At 44.2% G+C, this 15446-nt stretch overlaps 1 protein-coding gene across 1 annotated transcript; it reads right to left on the reverse strand.

Moving 5' to 3' along the window:
* Positions 1 to 4847: 4847 nt before the first annotated feature.
* TAGAP (T cell activation RhoGTPase activating protein) lies at positions 4848 to 12396 on the reverse strand. Its single transcript, XM_009901374.2, has 10 exons — positions 12328 to 12396; positions 11823 to 11907; positions 11662 to 11715; positions 11040 to 11106; positions 9509 to 9681; positions 8610 to 8771; positions 7998 to 8107; positions 7115 to 7310; positions 6497 to 6614; positions 4848 to 6310 (listed from the first exon to the last, which is right to left on the reverse strand). Exons 2-10 carry the CDS (start codon positions 11847 to 11849, stop codon positions 5139 to 5141), a joined length of 2079 nt encoding a protein of 692 aa, XP_009899676.2. The 5' UTR covers positions 11850 to 11907; positions 12328 to 12396; the 3' UTR covers positions 4848 to 5138.
* Positions 12397 to 15446: the final 3050 nt, after the last annotated feature.

A 15446-nucleotide genomic window follows, 5' to 3' on the forward strand; every position in this document is an offset into this window, starting at 1 on the left:
GTTCTGAGGTAATAATTTTATTATTAGCTTTTAACATTAATATCAGATTTTTAACATCCAAGCAGAATCCCAAAGCCATCCATTTTGGCTTTTGTGCTACAGGGAAACAATTTGTAGAGAGACAATTATTCTTTTGTGATTACATCCAGTGAAAAGCTTTCTTTGCTTATGTTATGGCAGATATTTCAGAAAATGACCATTCTATTGTGAGTCAGCTCTATGAGGAGAGGCTGAGGGAGCTGGGGTTGCTTAGCCTGGAGAAGAGGAGGCTCAGGGGAGACCTTATTGCTCTCTGCAACTACCTGAAGGGAGGTTGTAGCCAGGTGGGGGTTGGTCTCTTCTCCCAGGCAACCAGCACCAGAACAAGAGGACACAGTCTCAAGCTGTGTCAGGGGAAGTTTAGGCTGGATGTTAGGAAGAAGTTCTTCACAGAGAGATTTGCCTTTGGAATGGTCTGCCCAGGAAGGTGGTGGAGTCACCATCACTGGAAATCAAGAAAAGCCTGGATGAGGCACTTAGTGCCATGGTCTGGTTGATTGGATAAGGCTGGGTGATAGGTTGGACTGGATGATCTGGGAGGTCTCTTCCAACCTGTTTGATTCTATAATTCTATAATTCTAATTCTAAGTCAACATCCTTGTTTGTTGTAAATTTGTTTCTCTGTAGAGCCTTAAGTTTCAAGTAGAGAAGGATTTGTCTCCTTGAGTTACAAAGAAATTCTTGAAGATATCATAAAAAATTATACCAGCACCAGAACAAGAGGACACAGTCTCAAGCTGCACCAGGGGAGGTTTAGACTGGATGTTAGGAATAAATTCTTCATAGACAGAGTGATTGCCCATTGGAATGGGCTGCCTGGGGAGGTGGTGGAGTCGCCATCATTGGAGGTGTTTAGGAGGAGACTTGATAGGGTGCTTGGTTGCATGGTTTAGTTGATTAGGTGGTGTTGAAAGATGGGTTGGATGTGATGATCTTGAAGGTCTCTTCCAACCTGGTCTATCCTATCCTATCCTATCCTATCCTATCCTATCCTATCCTATCCTATCCTATCCTATCCTATTCTTAAGCGGCCAGCAGCTGTTCCTCCTGAGTTGTGAAGGATTCACGATCTCTTTATTTTTTGCAGTTTCTCAAAAGAGATACCCTTCAGTTAACAACTTTGAGAGGTCAGATAGGTGAGAAGACTTATTCCCCAAGACCTTCCTTGTAGAGGCAGTAAAAAAATCAATGTACTGGTGATGCCTTTTCTCAGGGATTGTGAACAAAGTACCAAAAATATCCTTGACATCATAGCTTGTGAGTTGCTTTAGTGAGGCATGGAGGGAAATGGCTTATTTTGACTTATTATTTTACTTTAATTTAGCTGCAGATCTCATTCCAAAGTAGCTGACAGCCCATACTTCCCCACAAGAGATGTGCAAACCCCTTGCTGAAGTCCCGTAAAGTCAAGGACCTCCATCCACAGAATTTTCACCCCAGAAGCTTTCCATGGTAAACAGCTGTGAATTGAGACCATCACTGAACTTCATGAATTACAATTTTCTCTTGTAGCTTGTAGAGATGTTTCTTTCTCTGTTTCTCTGCACATCCAGAGACTAACACGAAAACGAGTGTGCATGTGACTAGATGAGACTAGTTGAGGCCTATTGCAATAGCAATCAATGCAGATAAGAGGGAAGAATGTGGAAGAATTAGAAGAGGAAAATTGAAATGGGCCGACAGAGTGAAATGGGTCTGGGGATGGAGATGATAGAAATGAAACTGGGACTCTGACAGCAAGTCCACAGGGATAGGTTAGTAGTTTTTTCAAATAAAAGATAAATTATTGGATGAGGTGAGAATTCATCCTGGGAATAGGGAGGCAATGAGAATGAAGCAGAGATGAGAAGTCAAGAGTGGAGATCTGAGTCAGGATTGTATGTGGTGAGATGGAACAGAAGGCTCCAAGCTCTGCAGAGGGGCAAGCAGGAGGGCCTACACCTGTTCAAGAACACTACTTTAAAAGGCTTAGGTGGAGACTAAAATACCAAGTTTTACTGTTTCTCTGCTGTCACTAAGTGTCAGCTCCATATTATAAAGACCTACATTCAAGGTATTTAAATGTACCATCTCTTGTGCGATGGGAGTCTACGCTCTCATCACAGTCAGACAAGATTTTAGTAAAGGATTTGGCTGCCTAAATATCTGGACCTGCATGCTCTTTCCATGTCTTAGAAAATACCCTAAAATACTCACATGACTCTATACACCTACTTTCAGGCAATTGTGTTCCACCTGTGCTCAGCTCAGAGCCAGGAGTCCAGACTGATACTCACATGTGGACAGTACAGAAGATGAGAAGCAGACTCAAAAAAATGCTTGCATAAAGGTGAGTAAATGTGTCTGTTTCTGCAGTCTGTACCTGAATGCCAGCTGGAATGTTTGTGAAACCTGCAGGCATGGTGTTTCTTTCAGTCTTCACTGATGTTTGGCCATAAAGTTGATGACAATGTGCTTTTGCTATAAGTTGCTGTTCTAATTCAAGTGGCAGACAACAAGAGTTTGCAACTCCACAGTGCACAGCATAGGGAAGGAAGGAATGGAGCATGTTGTTCCATGAGGAGCTCTTCTCTGTTGTCTCTTTCGTGCCCTACGAAACCAGAGATATGTCCAGAACCAGGGTGTCCTGCTAGGCAAGCTGTGCTGGGGAATCCCAGCATTAAATTTTTCTCATTTTCTGCAGAACCATGGCTCCTCCCCAGAACAGGTGCATCCTGTGGGGAAGAGCAGAGTGCATCATGTAATAGAAATGAACAGCAGGATGCAAACACAAGGTTCTGAATCAGACTGCACCAGCAGCCTTAATTCCAGCATTGCCTTGACAATGGCTTGGATTTTCTGCTTCTAATATTTTTGCATTTTCCCCTCTTCTGGTCCTACATGCCTTGTATATTCAGGGTGTCTTCATGAAATTTAATTAGAAAACTGAATCTGTAAAGCAAGTGATGCAAGGCTGCTGCTAAAGTAGCCTATGGAGAAGGGGAGGCTCACTGTCATTATTTAATGCTTGTGCCAAAGTCCACCTCCAGCTCACCCAGCTGCAAACGGATCTTTGATCTTTCTGGCTAGGGAGTCAAAGGCACTCAGATAATTCACTTGTTGGATATAGCAGGGCCTTATTCTTCGAGGCCAGGATGTTTGAATGTGGTAGGGTGGGCTGGTAGCATGCTAAAACTGTTTTCTGAGCTAAGGGCAGATGAGTAAGTGCTAAAGCAAATATTTCTGCTTTCAGTGTCATTCTATTCTTTTGAGGTCACCTAGGTGTTTATACAGAAAAGAAATCACTTCTGAGGAGGGACATGACCTGAAAATTATGCTGACTATATAAGCAAGTCTTAAGAGATGGAGGAAACCAGAAGTTATCTGTCAGTGAGGGAGTAAATCTCTCTTGGGGTCAACTTACATTCGTATTTTGTTTAATCCTGGTATTTTATGGACTTGAAGAAATGCAAGAGTAAAGCAAGTGTGTCTGGGCCACTCTTTTATATGACTGTCACCTTGCCCATTATTTGTTTACAATGTGTAGGGCTCCTCTCTCTTTCTTTTTTCTCCATCAATTGCAATGCCTTACAAGAAGATCCAAATGGACTTTCTTATTCAGGAGGTGGAAGACTTAGGGTCATCTATATTGAATATCTAGAGCCCAGGTATGCTTTCTGAGTATGACTGTCATTTGGACACCTTGGGCCTAAAGAGAGAGATTCTCCTCATCTGTGGTGAAGTGACAATGTTTATTCTCACTGAATTTTCTGGTGGGGTTACAGAACCAGGAAACGAGCAATTCCTGTTCTTGGGATCCTTATTCTTGTCACAGTGAAAAAGAATGAGTTACCAAAGAAGTAGCCTTGTTGTTGTTTGAGCACATTTTGAAGTTTGTGTTTTTCTGTCCTCTGGTTGCTGAGCCTTTCCACTGTACACGGATTGTCTCTTCATGCTTCTTCTGCCATAAAGGCAAGACGCTTAAGTGTTTTTGCAGAAGGAAGCTATTGTTCCAACTTAACACAGGACAGCAGGCAATGAGCACAAATTAAAACGCATTTGCCTTGTTATTCAAGGCAATGTAGATTAGTATAACCTATAGCTTAGTATAAAAGTTGGTACATGTAGGGCCCAGATGTTTTATAGACAGGCCTGGACAGGTCAGCATTCATGCAGAAAAATGTTTTATTGTAGTGAATTTACACGGAAGAAGAACTAGTCTTGCTGTTGGTGGTTCAAGGCTATGCTGAGCCATAAAAGGGAAGTCCTGACCAAAGCAAGTTCCTATATGTGAAAACACATTGCACTTCCAGTCATTTTTACAAGGTTATATGGACACCACCTGGTATTTTCTTTTTTGCCCTTTTTTTAGTTTTTTTCTCCTTTTTTTTTTTATGAGCAAACCTGATGATACTCTTTCTGCTTAGCCCATCCAGTTTATTTAGATTAAAAGCACCTCAAGCCACATGAGGCTTGCTAGATACATTCCCATAATGACATTGTAGGGCTTGGATGGCTCTAAACCAGGCTTGGTATACAACAACAATAATGCTGGTTAGTGGTCACATCATTCTCATTCTTCTTCCAGCAAGCAGGAAGAAGGAATGGCAGCAAGCACAGAAGGTATATGGAAGACTGGTGAAGTGGCCTTGATGACAGAGCTCTTCCCCAGTTAGGGTAACAGCCATCCCACATCTTAATGCAGAAAATCGTCAAAGCGTTGCGTCAGCCTGGCACATGTAACAAATGGCATGGATTCTGTGACCATACGGAAAAGGAAGGTAGGACAGGTTCGGGGCCTGTCAGCCTTTCAATTGTCCTTTCAGGGATACAAATAGAACAGCATTTATCAACTACTAACTATTTTTCCCACACAAGAAGTTATGTATGCTTACATTTTTACATAATAATACACAGGTCTTCCCCACCACCACCTCTTGTGGTGAAAGAATGTGGTATGTCAAGCCGGCAGGCCCTTCAGGAGAGCCTCAAGGGGAAAAAAGTTAATGCAGAGCTAGCTTATTTTTGGTCTCTTGAAAGTAAAATCTTACAAAAGATGTACAAGATATCTGTTTTTACAATATTTCCTTTGTACACAGTGAAGAGGAGTAATAGACTTTTTAAACATAGGATTCCTTAGCATACTGGATTTGGTCTACCTCAAAAACTGGCTGGCTGCACCTTCGAGCTACAGACTTAAGTTTGTTCTTTTGACAAGATTCAGACATGGCTCTTAACCGGTAGACTCCTGGGGTCACAGGTAAATTCACACGAGAGTTTAGTCCCACAGTGATGGTGAGAGTTTCAGTTTCCACATCAGAATCCTTTGCTGCAGAAACTCTGCCCCTGCATAGATTCCTTTGAGTTGTATATGCTGCATCCTGTGCACAGCTGCTGCACGGATGAGGCAGCAAAGCCTCCTGGTTTGACACCTTGACTCTCATACTGTGAACCGTAAGACCAGGGGAGGGAACTTCAGAGGCCAGGCAGGTTTTAGTAGCCTCTTCATAAGAGGGTGGTCTTCCAGGATTTCTTTGGTCTACCTCTCTGAACACTTCATCAGCTGACCTGAAACGGAGCCTTCGCTGATATGCCACAGGCAATGGTTTGTCATCAGGGCAGTTCTGGACAGCTCTGCAGGAGAACTGATCTTCTTTTTTTGTGAAACTGTCTCTTTGAAACCCCATGTTTCTTCCAGGCCCCCAGCTCTGGGTTTTCAATAATGTTTTCCTGTGGTTTGCAAAAGAGAATGACATTGAATGCTTTTTGATCTCTCTGCTAGGTGTACTACAGTCTTCAGTGGCCTTGGTAGAAAAGGACTGGGGCCTATTTAAAAAGGTTTTTTTGGGACTGCAGGGAGAAACTACCGGGGAGTTGGTGAAGACTGAGCTATCAGAGCTCTCCAGGGAGCAACTGGAGGATGTTTTGGGTAGAGAGTCAGTTGATAATTGTGAAGGTAAGACCACAAGCTGTTTCTCCAGTGCCTCCATCCCCAGCAGTTTCTGCTGAATCGGAAAATTGTCCTCGCTTTTGTTTAGCTTCTGTTTCCTTATCCTGCCTTCAAGGCGGTTCTGGAAGGACAGGTCTGGCTCTGAGTACCTCCTGTCCATCGTGCTGATGTCGTTTCTGAAATTAGTCAGTGAAGAGGCAGAGATGTGTTTCAGATATCTTCTGCTCACACTAGTGCTTCTCCCTTTGGGATCTTCCAACTGAGAGGTACATGGGCTTAGTTCAGCTTCAGGATCTGGGCTGTCATATGCAGAGTCATTCTGTTGAGCAGCACACAGGTGTTCTGTGGGGAGAAAGCAACTGTTAGTTTTCACTGACCATCAAAGGATGGAAGGGATCTGTATGGAAAGGGTTCTCATAGAAGCGTGCTGCAGCAGTGTCTTTAGCCCTCTACAACTCCCTGTGTTTCCACAAATTAAAGACTTTAAACCAGCAGCCAGTTTGTGGCATCCCTGGTCCATTCTCATACCTGTGGGGCTATCTGTGTGCTCTGGTAGCTCCTCAGCCAAGGCACAGACAGAGAAGGCAATGCCATCCCCAAATATTTCCGAGCAGTTGTTTATGAGGAACTCCACCAACACTGTCACCTGCACACAAAAACAGTTTAATTCAGTCAAAAGGCCTGGAAACATATTAACCAATCTCTCAAGCCCCTGCCTGCTCTCTCTGTACGCAGGACAGAATAGAGCAGGGTAGCTTCTCCCAAAATCCCGGTTTAAATTCAGAGGTTGAGTCCACTCTTGTGGAATGAGGACTGATGCTGCAGACTAATTGATCTGCCCCGGTACAGACAAAATACCATCAACCACAGCTTTGGCCTCATTCTCCAGAGGGCCCACCAGGTCCTCTTTGCCCTCCATGTGCAAAGTATTCAGGAGCTGTGCTACAGTGTAAGGAACCATAGGGCAGCTGCTACTTTTGCTCAGAAGATGTGAGATGAGGGGCAGCCTTGCTCATCACATTGCAGGCACCTGAGCTGAGGGGCATAGGGGTACAGTTTTGCTCAGGTTTTGCAATGGCAATGGGATTCCTATGGATGCCTCTGAGCTTGCCCAAACAGGGAGTCTGCTTGATGAGTTCAACACACCTTGTCATTCATCTCTTTCTGCACTTCCAGTGGGAGAGTGTTGTCCATCTCTGGGCTCAGCATATTTGGGCCAACACAGATGGCCAGATTGCTGGAATCCATCCTGTTGTTCTCAGCATTTTGGCTGATGTGGTGGAGCAGAGAGAGCATGTGCTTGAGCAAGATGAGGTTTGGTATAGGGAGCTCATCAGCCACCCTGCATTAACACAAACAAAATGTGACATTAATTCACACTGCAGCAGCCTCTAGGTCTTTACCTGAGCAAGTCTCAATTAAACTCACACAGATGACACTTCCTCCAGAAAGAGGCATGCCTATGATTTTGTCACTGCTCAGCGTGGCAGCTGAGTGTGCTGTTAATTGTAAGGTAATTACAAGGTCTTGTAATTACAAGGTCTTGACTGAAAGACAAGCATTACAGCAGTCTATGTCCTTGAGTAGATGGCATGACATCAGGAGATGTCACTGGAGGCTTCCCAAAGGCACATGAAAGCCTGTGTTTGTGCTGTGCAGCTTTCAAAGCACTTGCAGTCAGCCTCTGCATCTGCTCTTTCTAAAAAGCAAAACACAGTGGTGATCTCCATGTGCCTGACTTTACCACCAGCAGATGTGAAGGTTCCCTGTCAATGCCTGTCCCAAAGTACTGTGACCACGTTAGCTGAGACACTGCAGCCTCTGTCCTCTTCCTACGCTAGCTGTTTCATAGAGCAATCTCAAATACATTCAGGAAGTGCTGCTGCTAAAACCCTCTAAACCAAACCCCGTGGAGCAATAGCAAGCTGTTACAGATGACAGGCTTTTAAACAAGAGTCTCAGTTTTTTGAGAAACATCATTGGTCCCTACCAGTCACTCCATCACACTGGGGATGGTTGCAAAACTTACATTTTCAATTCTTCAATTTTTCCCTGCTTGCTTGGCTTCTCCAGAGCTTGCATCCACTTCTCATAGAGGTCAGCCGACAGGAGTTTGGAGGGAATATTTCGGAGGAAGTCCTGCAAGCCCAAAGACTTTAGATAAAGCTTTGGATACTACCTCTGAGCACAGAAGGAGCATCACTGTGGCATGGGTTCACTGGGAGGCAGGCTATTTTGAGCTACCTGGCCATCAACACTGGCAGAGCAGTGCAATGCACAAGTACATGCAGAGTACACTTGCAGTAATACACTACACACTACTACACTGCACTACAATACACTACACTTGCAGTGTAGTAATGTGACCCAGTCCTTAGGTACTTTTGTTCCCCCATGGGGAGGATGCTGAGGGGGACTACAAAGTGAGTTTCCTGTGGGCATGCAGGAAATCAGCAGCACAATAAGTGTGATTGAAAATTAGATGGAAAAGGAAAATGCCAGACTTTTCTAAGCCTGAAACATTTAATCTGGCTTTGCCCTGGCTTTGGCTTGGAGCCCCAGCTAGGTCAGCTCTGGGCACTGAAGTGGGCCTGTGCAGATTAGCAATGTCCTCATACCACTGCAGGTCAGAGGAGCTCACCTTCAACACCGCTGCCAGCAGGTGCACAGACTTGCTTTTCAAATCGATATTCTCGCCTCTATTTAGATCCTCCTTCAATTCCTTTCGTGCTTTCTCATTGGCAGCTTTTCTGAATATGCCTTCAGTGGAAGGTCCTTTCATATACAATATAGCTAGGAGATCCTACAGAGAGAAAACCAGACAGGCATGGGAGAACAGTTAAGCTTGAGTAAATGAAGGTCCTTTAGCAGCTGAATATTTCTTTAGAAACAGAATAAAAGTTGCCTGGAGGTCCACTATGTTCTGATGAGATCAGCATCTAGTTCTTGCTCCAATTAGATTACATGGGGGAAAAGATAATCTTGCCCCAATTCATCCTCTTCTTGAACCAGTGAATTTCTTCCAGAAGGAAACAAGGGATGGCTTAGGTCTGAGTTCAGATCACTTCCCTCCCAAGCCCAGCAAATATTGCTTAGAAGAGATAAAAGCCTGTCTATTGGAAAAACCAACTCAGTGGGAGATCTGTCACAAGACTATTTTTATCTAGAAAAGAGTGGTCATTGGCCATCCATAGCTGTACACTTTTTTCAGTGGAGTACAAAAATTCTTAGAAGTTTATGGTGCTGGAAGACTCATTTAAATTACTTCTGCAGAATCACAGATGTTTGTACTAAGGAGCAGATCTCCTGTTCCTGGTTGTCTCTGCTCAAAGTTACTTCCAGTGAGAGGTGGGTGGGCTGGACATAACCAGCAGTCCTGAGCCTTCCTACATCTGGGATGGGTCCTGAGCTTATCCAGAGAGTGTGTGGAGGGGAAACACCAAAACCATTCATCTCCTGGGTGCTGCAGCACAAGTTCTGGGAATCCTGCCTCTCACTGAAAGCCAGAGGTATGGTAACTGTATCTCCAGGCTTGCTTACCTGGACTGGTTGGGGCAGTGTGTCATCTTCCCCACAGATAATAGCTAGAGGCTGGCCAAACAGAGTGATTTTGGCACCCGAGTCAAGCTGCCCTGGGGAATTCCCATTGGTGGAGCTTCGTCTCAGAGTAAATGACTGTGATATCACCTTCTTTCTTTTCTTTGTTCCATCTGCTGCAAGAAAAAGGAAAGGCAAAAATATTTTTGTTTTAAAAAAAAGAGAATGCTGTGGAGCCGTTGTGTGCAGTGCAGAGGTGTGTGTTGAAACAACTCAAACTAGATGGGGAGAAACAGAAAGACAACTGAATGGTTACTAAGGAAACAACCAACTAAACTTGAAAACTGTGACTATCCCTCTTAGGACACCACCTTTCCTGTTTGGGGTTGTGTTTTTACATTCTAGCTACTGTTTCTTCTTAGAGAGTGGGAACACACAAAGCACAAAAACAGCAGCATGATAGAGACTTGATATTGCGGTGGTTTCTGTGGTAACTACCTAAAGTGGGTATGTCACTTGGGCAGCCTGCAATGACAACACTGTTCACTACACAGTCTGACTGTGCCCCAAACTTAGGGCAAGAGTAGAACTAGGGGCTCCTGCTTTTCAGCCCTTTCACAGGCTGAAATGAAAACACATCTCTCCAGCTCTGACAGCTTTGGGGCCAGCTGTAATGACCGTGATCCTGCCATAGCTAGCTTGCCTCCTGCCAGACAGCCAGCAAAAGGTGCTACTTGCTCCAGAAGATGGGAGCACCACAGTATGGTCTCCTCTGCTTCAGTGTCAGAAATAGCATGGGTTTTGCATCTGCATCTTAAAAATGAGAGCATGCTAGTAATTTGGAGATGATGGTTGTATTGAGATGAGGTGTATGTGGCCTTTTTCCCCCTTTCAGAAACAGTGAGAGAAGGATCCTTTTGCTAGACAGCTTTGTAAAGGAGTTTCCTGATGCAAATTTCCCATAAAGGACTTGCCTTATACTCCAAAACAAAGTTATCTGATGAAGATAAAAGGCTCTCAGGACCTGTATTTGTGGCTTTGCACAAGTCCTGTGAGAAAGTCACTTAAACTATAGTGTCATATAAAATGTTTGCCTGATACTCCTCAACAGTGGTCTGATATGATGGTCTGCTCCAAATCTGACTGCCCTGCTAATGGTGTCCTCCTGGCTGTTCACAGGTGCCAGGGTCTTGCACAAGAGAACACAAGTGCTGCTGCTGCCAAGAGCCACTGCTGTCAGTACCCGCTTCTTGCTTTCTTTGTGGTGAAGCTGAAGTGAGAAAGCAGAACATTTACTTCCCATCACTGACAGGGAATACAATGAAATGTGTCTCTGTGGACCAAGGGACAGGGATACAAGACCTCTACCATTGGGCACACAGGAAAGAGGTCATTTGCAAATAAGTAGCACTCCAGAGCTGAGGGCTGTGGATTGCTTTCAGGGAAGCAAATCAGGCAGTTTCACATGGTTTTGAAGAAGCACCAGGTTGCAAGCATTACATAAGAAAATAGTTCCTCTGTTTTTAAAACTCACCAGTTGAGTGGTAAAGTCCATCTTCAGTATCTGCTGGGACCAACAGGGGGCATTTCTTGCTATCATCCTGCAAGAGTGTGTTAGGGTTACAGCACTGCCACCAGCAGCAAGGGCCACCAGTGAGTCACTGCAGCTTCTCAGAAATCTGCAGGTGGTTCTGGGGAATAGCCAGAGCAAGCCCAACACCTACTGAAGAGGTGCCTCGGTCCATGAGTGTCACTGCCTCACTGCCCAGCAGAAGAGTTTGTGGTAAACCCTGGAGTCAACCACCCCAGACCTGCCTGGCAGGTCACAACTCTCTACCATAGCCAGACACAGCCTGCTCTTCTGTATCCTCCCCTGGCACTGGAGATTTCCTCCCAAAGTCCTCCAGGGAGCCTTGATGACTTTGGAGCCTGCCAGGTTTCTGAGCAAAGCTTCCTAGGAACCCAGAGGATGTACTGGCTGCTCGCAGCACTGCTCAGCTCCTTCTGCACAGTGCTGCATGGGGCTGCCTTTGAAGGGCTCTGCCTGCTCAAAGGTAATGGCAGGTAGCTGGCAACTCCTGCAGCAGCTACCCCAGCTTTGCTAAGGTATCTCACATCAGTAACCGAGAAGGATCAGGAGAAATGTAGTGGCTTACCTCTGTCTGGCACTCAATCAGATTCTCCATGCTCCCAGCATTTAGTGTCTTTGACTAGGCAAGAAAATAAAGACACCATGTGAGTAACTAAGTGCTATGGTTTAAAAATCAGAGCTTTTCAGTCGCTCTTTTGGCAGAGCTGAAAGAGTAAAGACACTCACGATATTACAGCTGCTTAACACTTTCATTAGGAGTTTGATCGGGGGAGCTCTGGACACTCTGGTTTCCTTAGGTCCTTTTGTTTGCCTGTTTATTGAGCAGGGAATAGACAAAGAAAGAATTTTGTAGAACTGCACCCTTCTTGTCTAGCATTAAGTATAATCCCAAATCAGCAAGATATTCCCCACAAGTCAATCATAAAGCCCTGCTCTGGAAGGCATTCAGCTTATTGTCCTATCTGCCCCTTGATTAAAATGGAAAAAAACCCACCCAGCTTTCCATTTATAATCCATGCAAAAAACCCAAGCAAGTGGTGACAGCTACATATGGTTGTTAAGCTGCAAAGACAAGACTATGAGAATCAAGTCAGCTCTGCCCATGAGCTACACTTAGCTGTGGGTGCCCCCCTCCCCATTTATATTTTTGTATGTCTCTGTACAGCTGCATCTAGAGCACTTCACCAACTTCAATCACATCACCACAGATTTTAGCCCTGGTACTACTTACCCAAGGAGTGAGTTCAGCCAGAGCTCCTTCACCTCCCGAGAACTGCAGAGGAAAGACGAAACATCACTCCCACTGCTACTAATCCTTTCGATAGAGGCAGGCGACTAAACAGTTCTGCCCCACGTGTGCTGGTTTATATATGCAGAAGGAGTAGGTGGAAATTCACAGACAGGAAGAAACATCATGGGGCAGGACTGAGATGCTATGAAATTTCTGGCTTCCTCTTTCCTTTTAGAGGACCTACCTTTTTTTTTTTTTTTTTTTTTTTTCTCATTTTTTTTTTCTTTCCTTAAAGAAAAGAGAAAACAAAATGCCCTTGTAGCTGTAATGGATGGAAAAGATGAGACTCTTGCCAGGTAAAGGTTCCATCTAGCATCACCAGCATAAGGTGAAATGTGCAGAGGGGGCTGCAGTGTGGGCAGCTTCTCCTTACCATTAAAGGACAGTGGGTACAGTCTGTCCTTTGTCTGCTCAGAGTCCTTAGATTTTGCAGTTTAAAGGCACACCACCAGGTCAAGTTACACTAAGAATAGTTAAATAGATGGGGGAGTGGAACAGCCAAGATTCAGGGAAATGTTTTTGTATATTTTTATTTAAAACTAATGGCAACAGTTTACTGTCTTCAAGCAGACATAGACACACACTTTGCTGGTGCCAACTAGTTCTTGAGAATCTAAGCATTGTACTTCTATAGAAGAAGTGGTGATATGTAATAATTTAGTAATGTGTGACAATATGCAATAAAAAATCTTGCTTAAAATATGTCTCAGTAAGAATTATGTACCTAAGTAATAAAGTTTAATTTAACCAAGGAGATCCAAAATATCCAGGAAAAATTTACCTCTGCTCTCCATATATATCTCCAGGGTTTGTTGCTGACTTTTCCCCAACCTGAATATATCAGGACCATAAGGACAACAATACTCACTCTACCAGACCATTATGAAAATTCATCAATGTTTGCTATTAAATGCATGATTCTGCTGATTCATTGACAGAGGTAAATTATAACCCCACATTCTGGGTGCCAGTCCTTTGATCTGCTGAAAAAGAGGAGCTAAGGCTGTACGTCATAGAGCTGGGAATATTTCAGCAGTGGATTTAGGCTGAAAGTACTCTTGTAAAACTGTAGTCTCTCTGCTGCTTCCCCCAATGGATGCTCCATGTCATGTGTGCAGGGGATTAGGCTGTGTCATAGCACAGCTCTTTACAGATGCATGTTATGTTTATATCTGCTGCTGAATTCCTCCCAGAAAGCCATTCTTTGCATAACCACATCAGACCTGGCCCATGCAGTATTGACCCTGGGTAGAACTGCCAAACAGAGAGATGGTCTCAGCTGTACTCTGGCCAAAATCCAAGGTGCAAAAATCTCTTTTGGTTAGACAGAGATGTATTCAGAAGGGCAAAAGGAGAGTAACTCTGCTTTTGCAGAAGGAGATGTTACAGATGACCTTTTAAGTCCTCCTGAGAACCATCATTTCCATGCTCTTGTAGAGACACCACTCTGTAGACTTGTTTAGTGCTGAAACTTACAGGAATCTCAATTACCCTGCAGCCCTCTGCATGTATCACATATCACTCACTGCTTTAACTGATTTTTTGCTAATTATCAGCCCTGTGACATCTGTCATTTCCCTGCTAAATTCCATGGGCCTGTGCATGATCTTGTAGAAATATTGTCATCCTGTATGTTGCCCTGAGAATTTCTTCCAAGACTCTCTGGCAGTTGTGGGACCCCTGCTGATAGTCCTGGGAGGATTCCTGGGACAAAGGGCATCTGTTTTTCAGTACAATCTGTTAAATGTGTGCCTAAACATGCCTGTGTGTTAAGTATCTCAGCGGCTTAGGGAATCTATGCAGTTCAGTTCTGCCTTGCCCTCACTTCCAGCAACATATGTAGACATATTTCTGATCTCAGTCTGTTGCATGATTAAGACACAGGGTTTGATCTAGAAAATGTGCAACTTGTGAGGAAAAGGGGAGTTCAGGGGGGGTGATCAGCTGGGTCAGAAGCTTAGATTAAAAATAGGGCACAGCTGTACTCAAGGCATAATGCTTTGAATTTCTCATGAGGAAAAGGGATGCTAATGGGTGGTGAATTGATAGCACATGACCATACTGTCCATTGGCACACTCTGCTGTATCTCTGTCTAATTGGTTCCCATATATTAACAATGCTGGAGACTAAATGGCCATTGTATGCTGAAGGACCTGCCTGCCCATATGGAAAATGATCTGGTTTTGCTTTTTTGTTTTTACCCTCCTAATAGAATTTTTTTTTTTAATCTTCTTTTTTTTTTTTTTTTCTTTCTTCAATAGCCCTTTTATGGTGTGTATCACAAAGATTTCATTTGTGTCAAAATGACTTTAAAGAAGCTCATTTCATTATGAAAAAAACATGCCCCGTCTGAATAAGCAGGCATTCTAAAAAGCTATGGCTTTGTGGAGCAAATTTATGGCCACACAGAATGAAGCTTGGCTGTATTCGTGAAAGGTAGTAAGTGAGCATGTGCTGGCTGCTGTCGAGGACCACAGAGCTGTGTGTAGGGTCAGAAAAGGTGCTGCCCCAAGTGGGGGAATCAGCAAAGCATGGGCTGCCTTACACCTACCAACCAGAGCAGCTTCACAGCTTTCTTCACCAGTGTCTAAAGGGTGACAGATGTAGCTCCCAAAGCTGATCACCACACTCAGTAACAACGGAAGAGGCCTGTCATAAGAGATGCTCACAAATGAAAATCCCTTACATGAACAGCTTCCTCTCTCCCTGAAGGGACTGATTACCTCTCTACCACCCAGCTCTGCTTTCCCAACTCAGAGCCTTTGCTATGGTCTGCCACTCAATTTGGTACAGATCTTGTGCCATGAAGCATTATAACAATGTGTTTGTTGTACCACACTGGTTGCCCTAGGGTGAGCCCAATAGATGGCAAATGGCTTGGGCACACCTGGAGCTGTTTGCAAGTGATGTGTTTGTCCTGAGCTGTCTAGGTGAATGCAGCATCATGGGATGCATGGGATACAGCCCATGAGGTATGGGAGACGGGGTAGACTTACAAGGGTTTTGAAGGACTAGCCTCTTCTCCTCCTGTGCATCACACAGACTATATGGTGATTCT

The sequence above is a fragment of the Dryobates pubescens genome, chromosome 6, assembly GCF_014839835.1.
Source record: "Dryobates pubescens isolate bDryPub1 chromosome 6, bDryPub1.pri, whole genome shotgun sequence".
In the NCBI taxonomy this organism is placed as follows: Eukaryota; Metazoa; Chordata; class Aves; order Piciformes; family Picidae; genus Dryobates; species Dryobates pubescens.

Coding starts and splice junctions, on each gene's coding strand:
- TAGAP (XM_009901374.2), bottom strand. CDS start 11,849: ATGAAAGTGTTAAGCAGCTGTAATATC. Junction 11,716..11,822: donor TGTTAAGCAGCTGTAATATC/GTGAGTGTCTTT, acceptor TTTCTTGCCTAG/TCAAAGACACTAAATGCTGG. Junction 8,108..8,609: donor TGCTGGCAGCGGTGTTGAAG/GTGAGCTCCTCT, acceptor TTGGGCTTGCAG/GACTTCCTCCGAAATATTCC.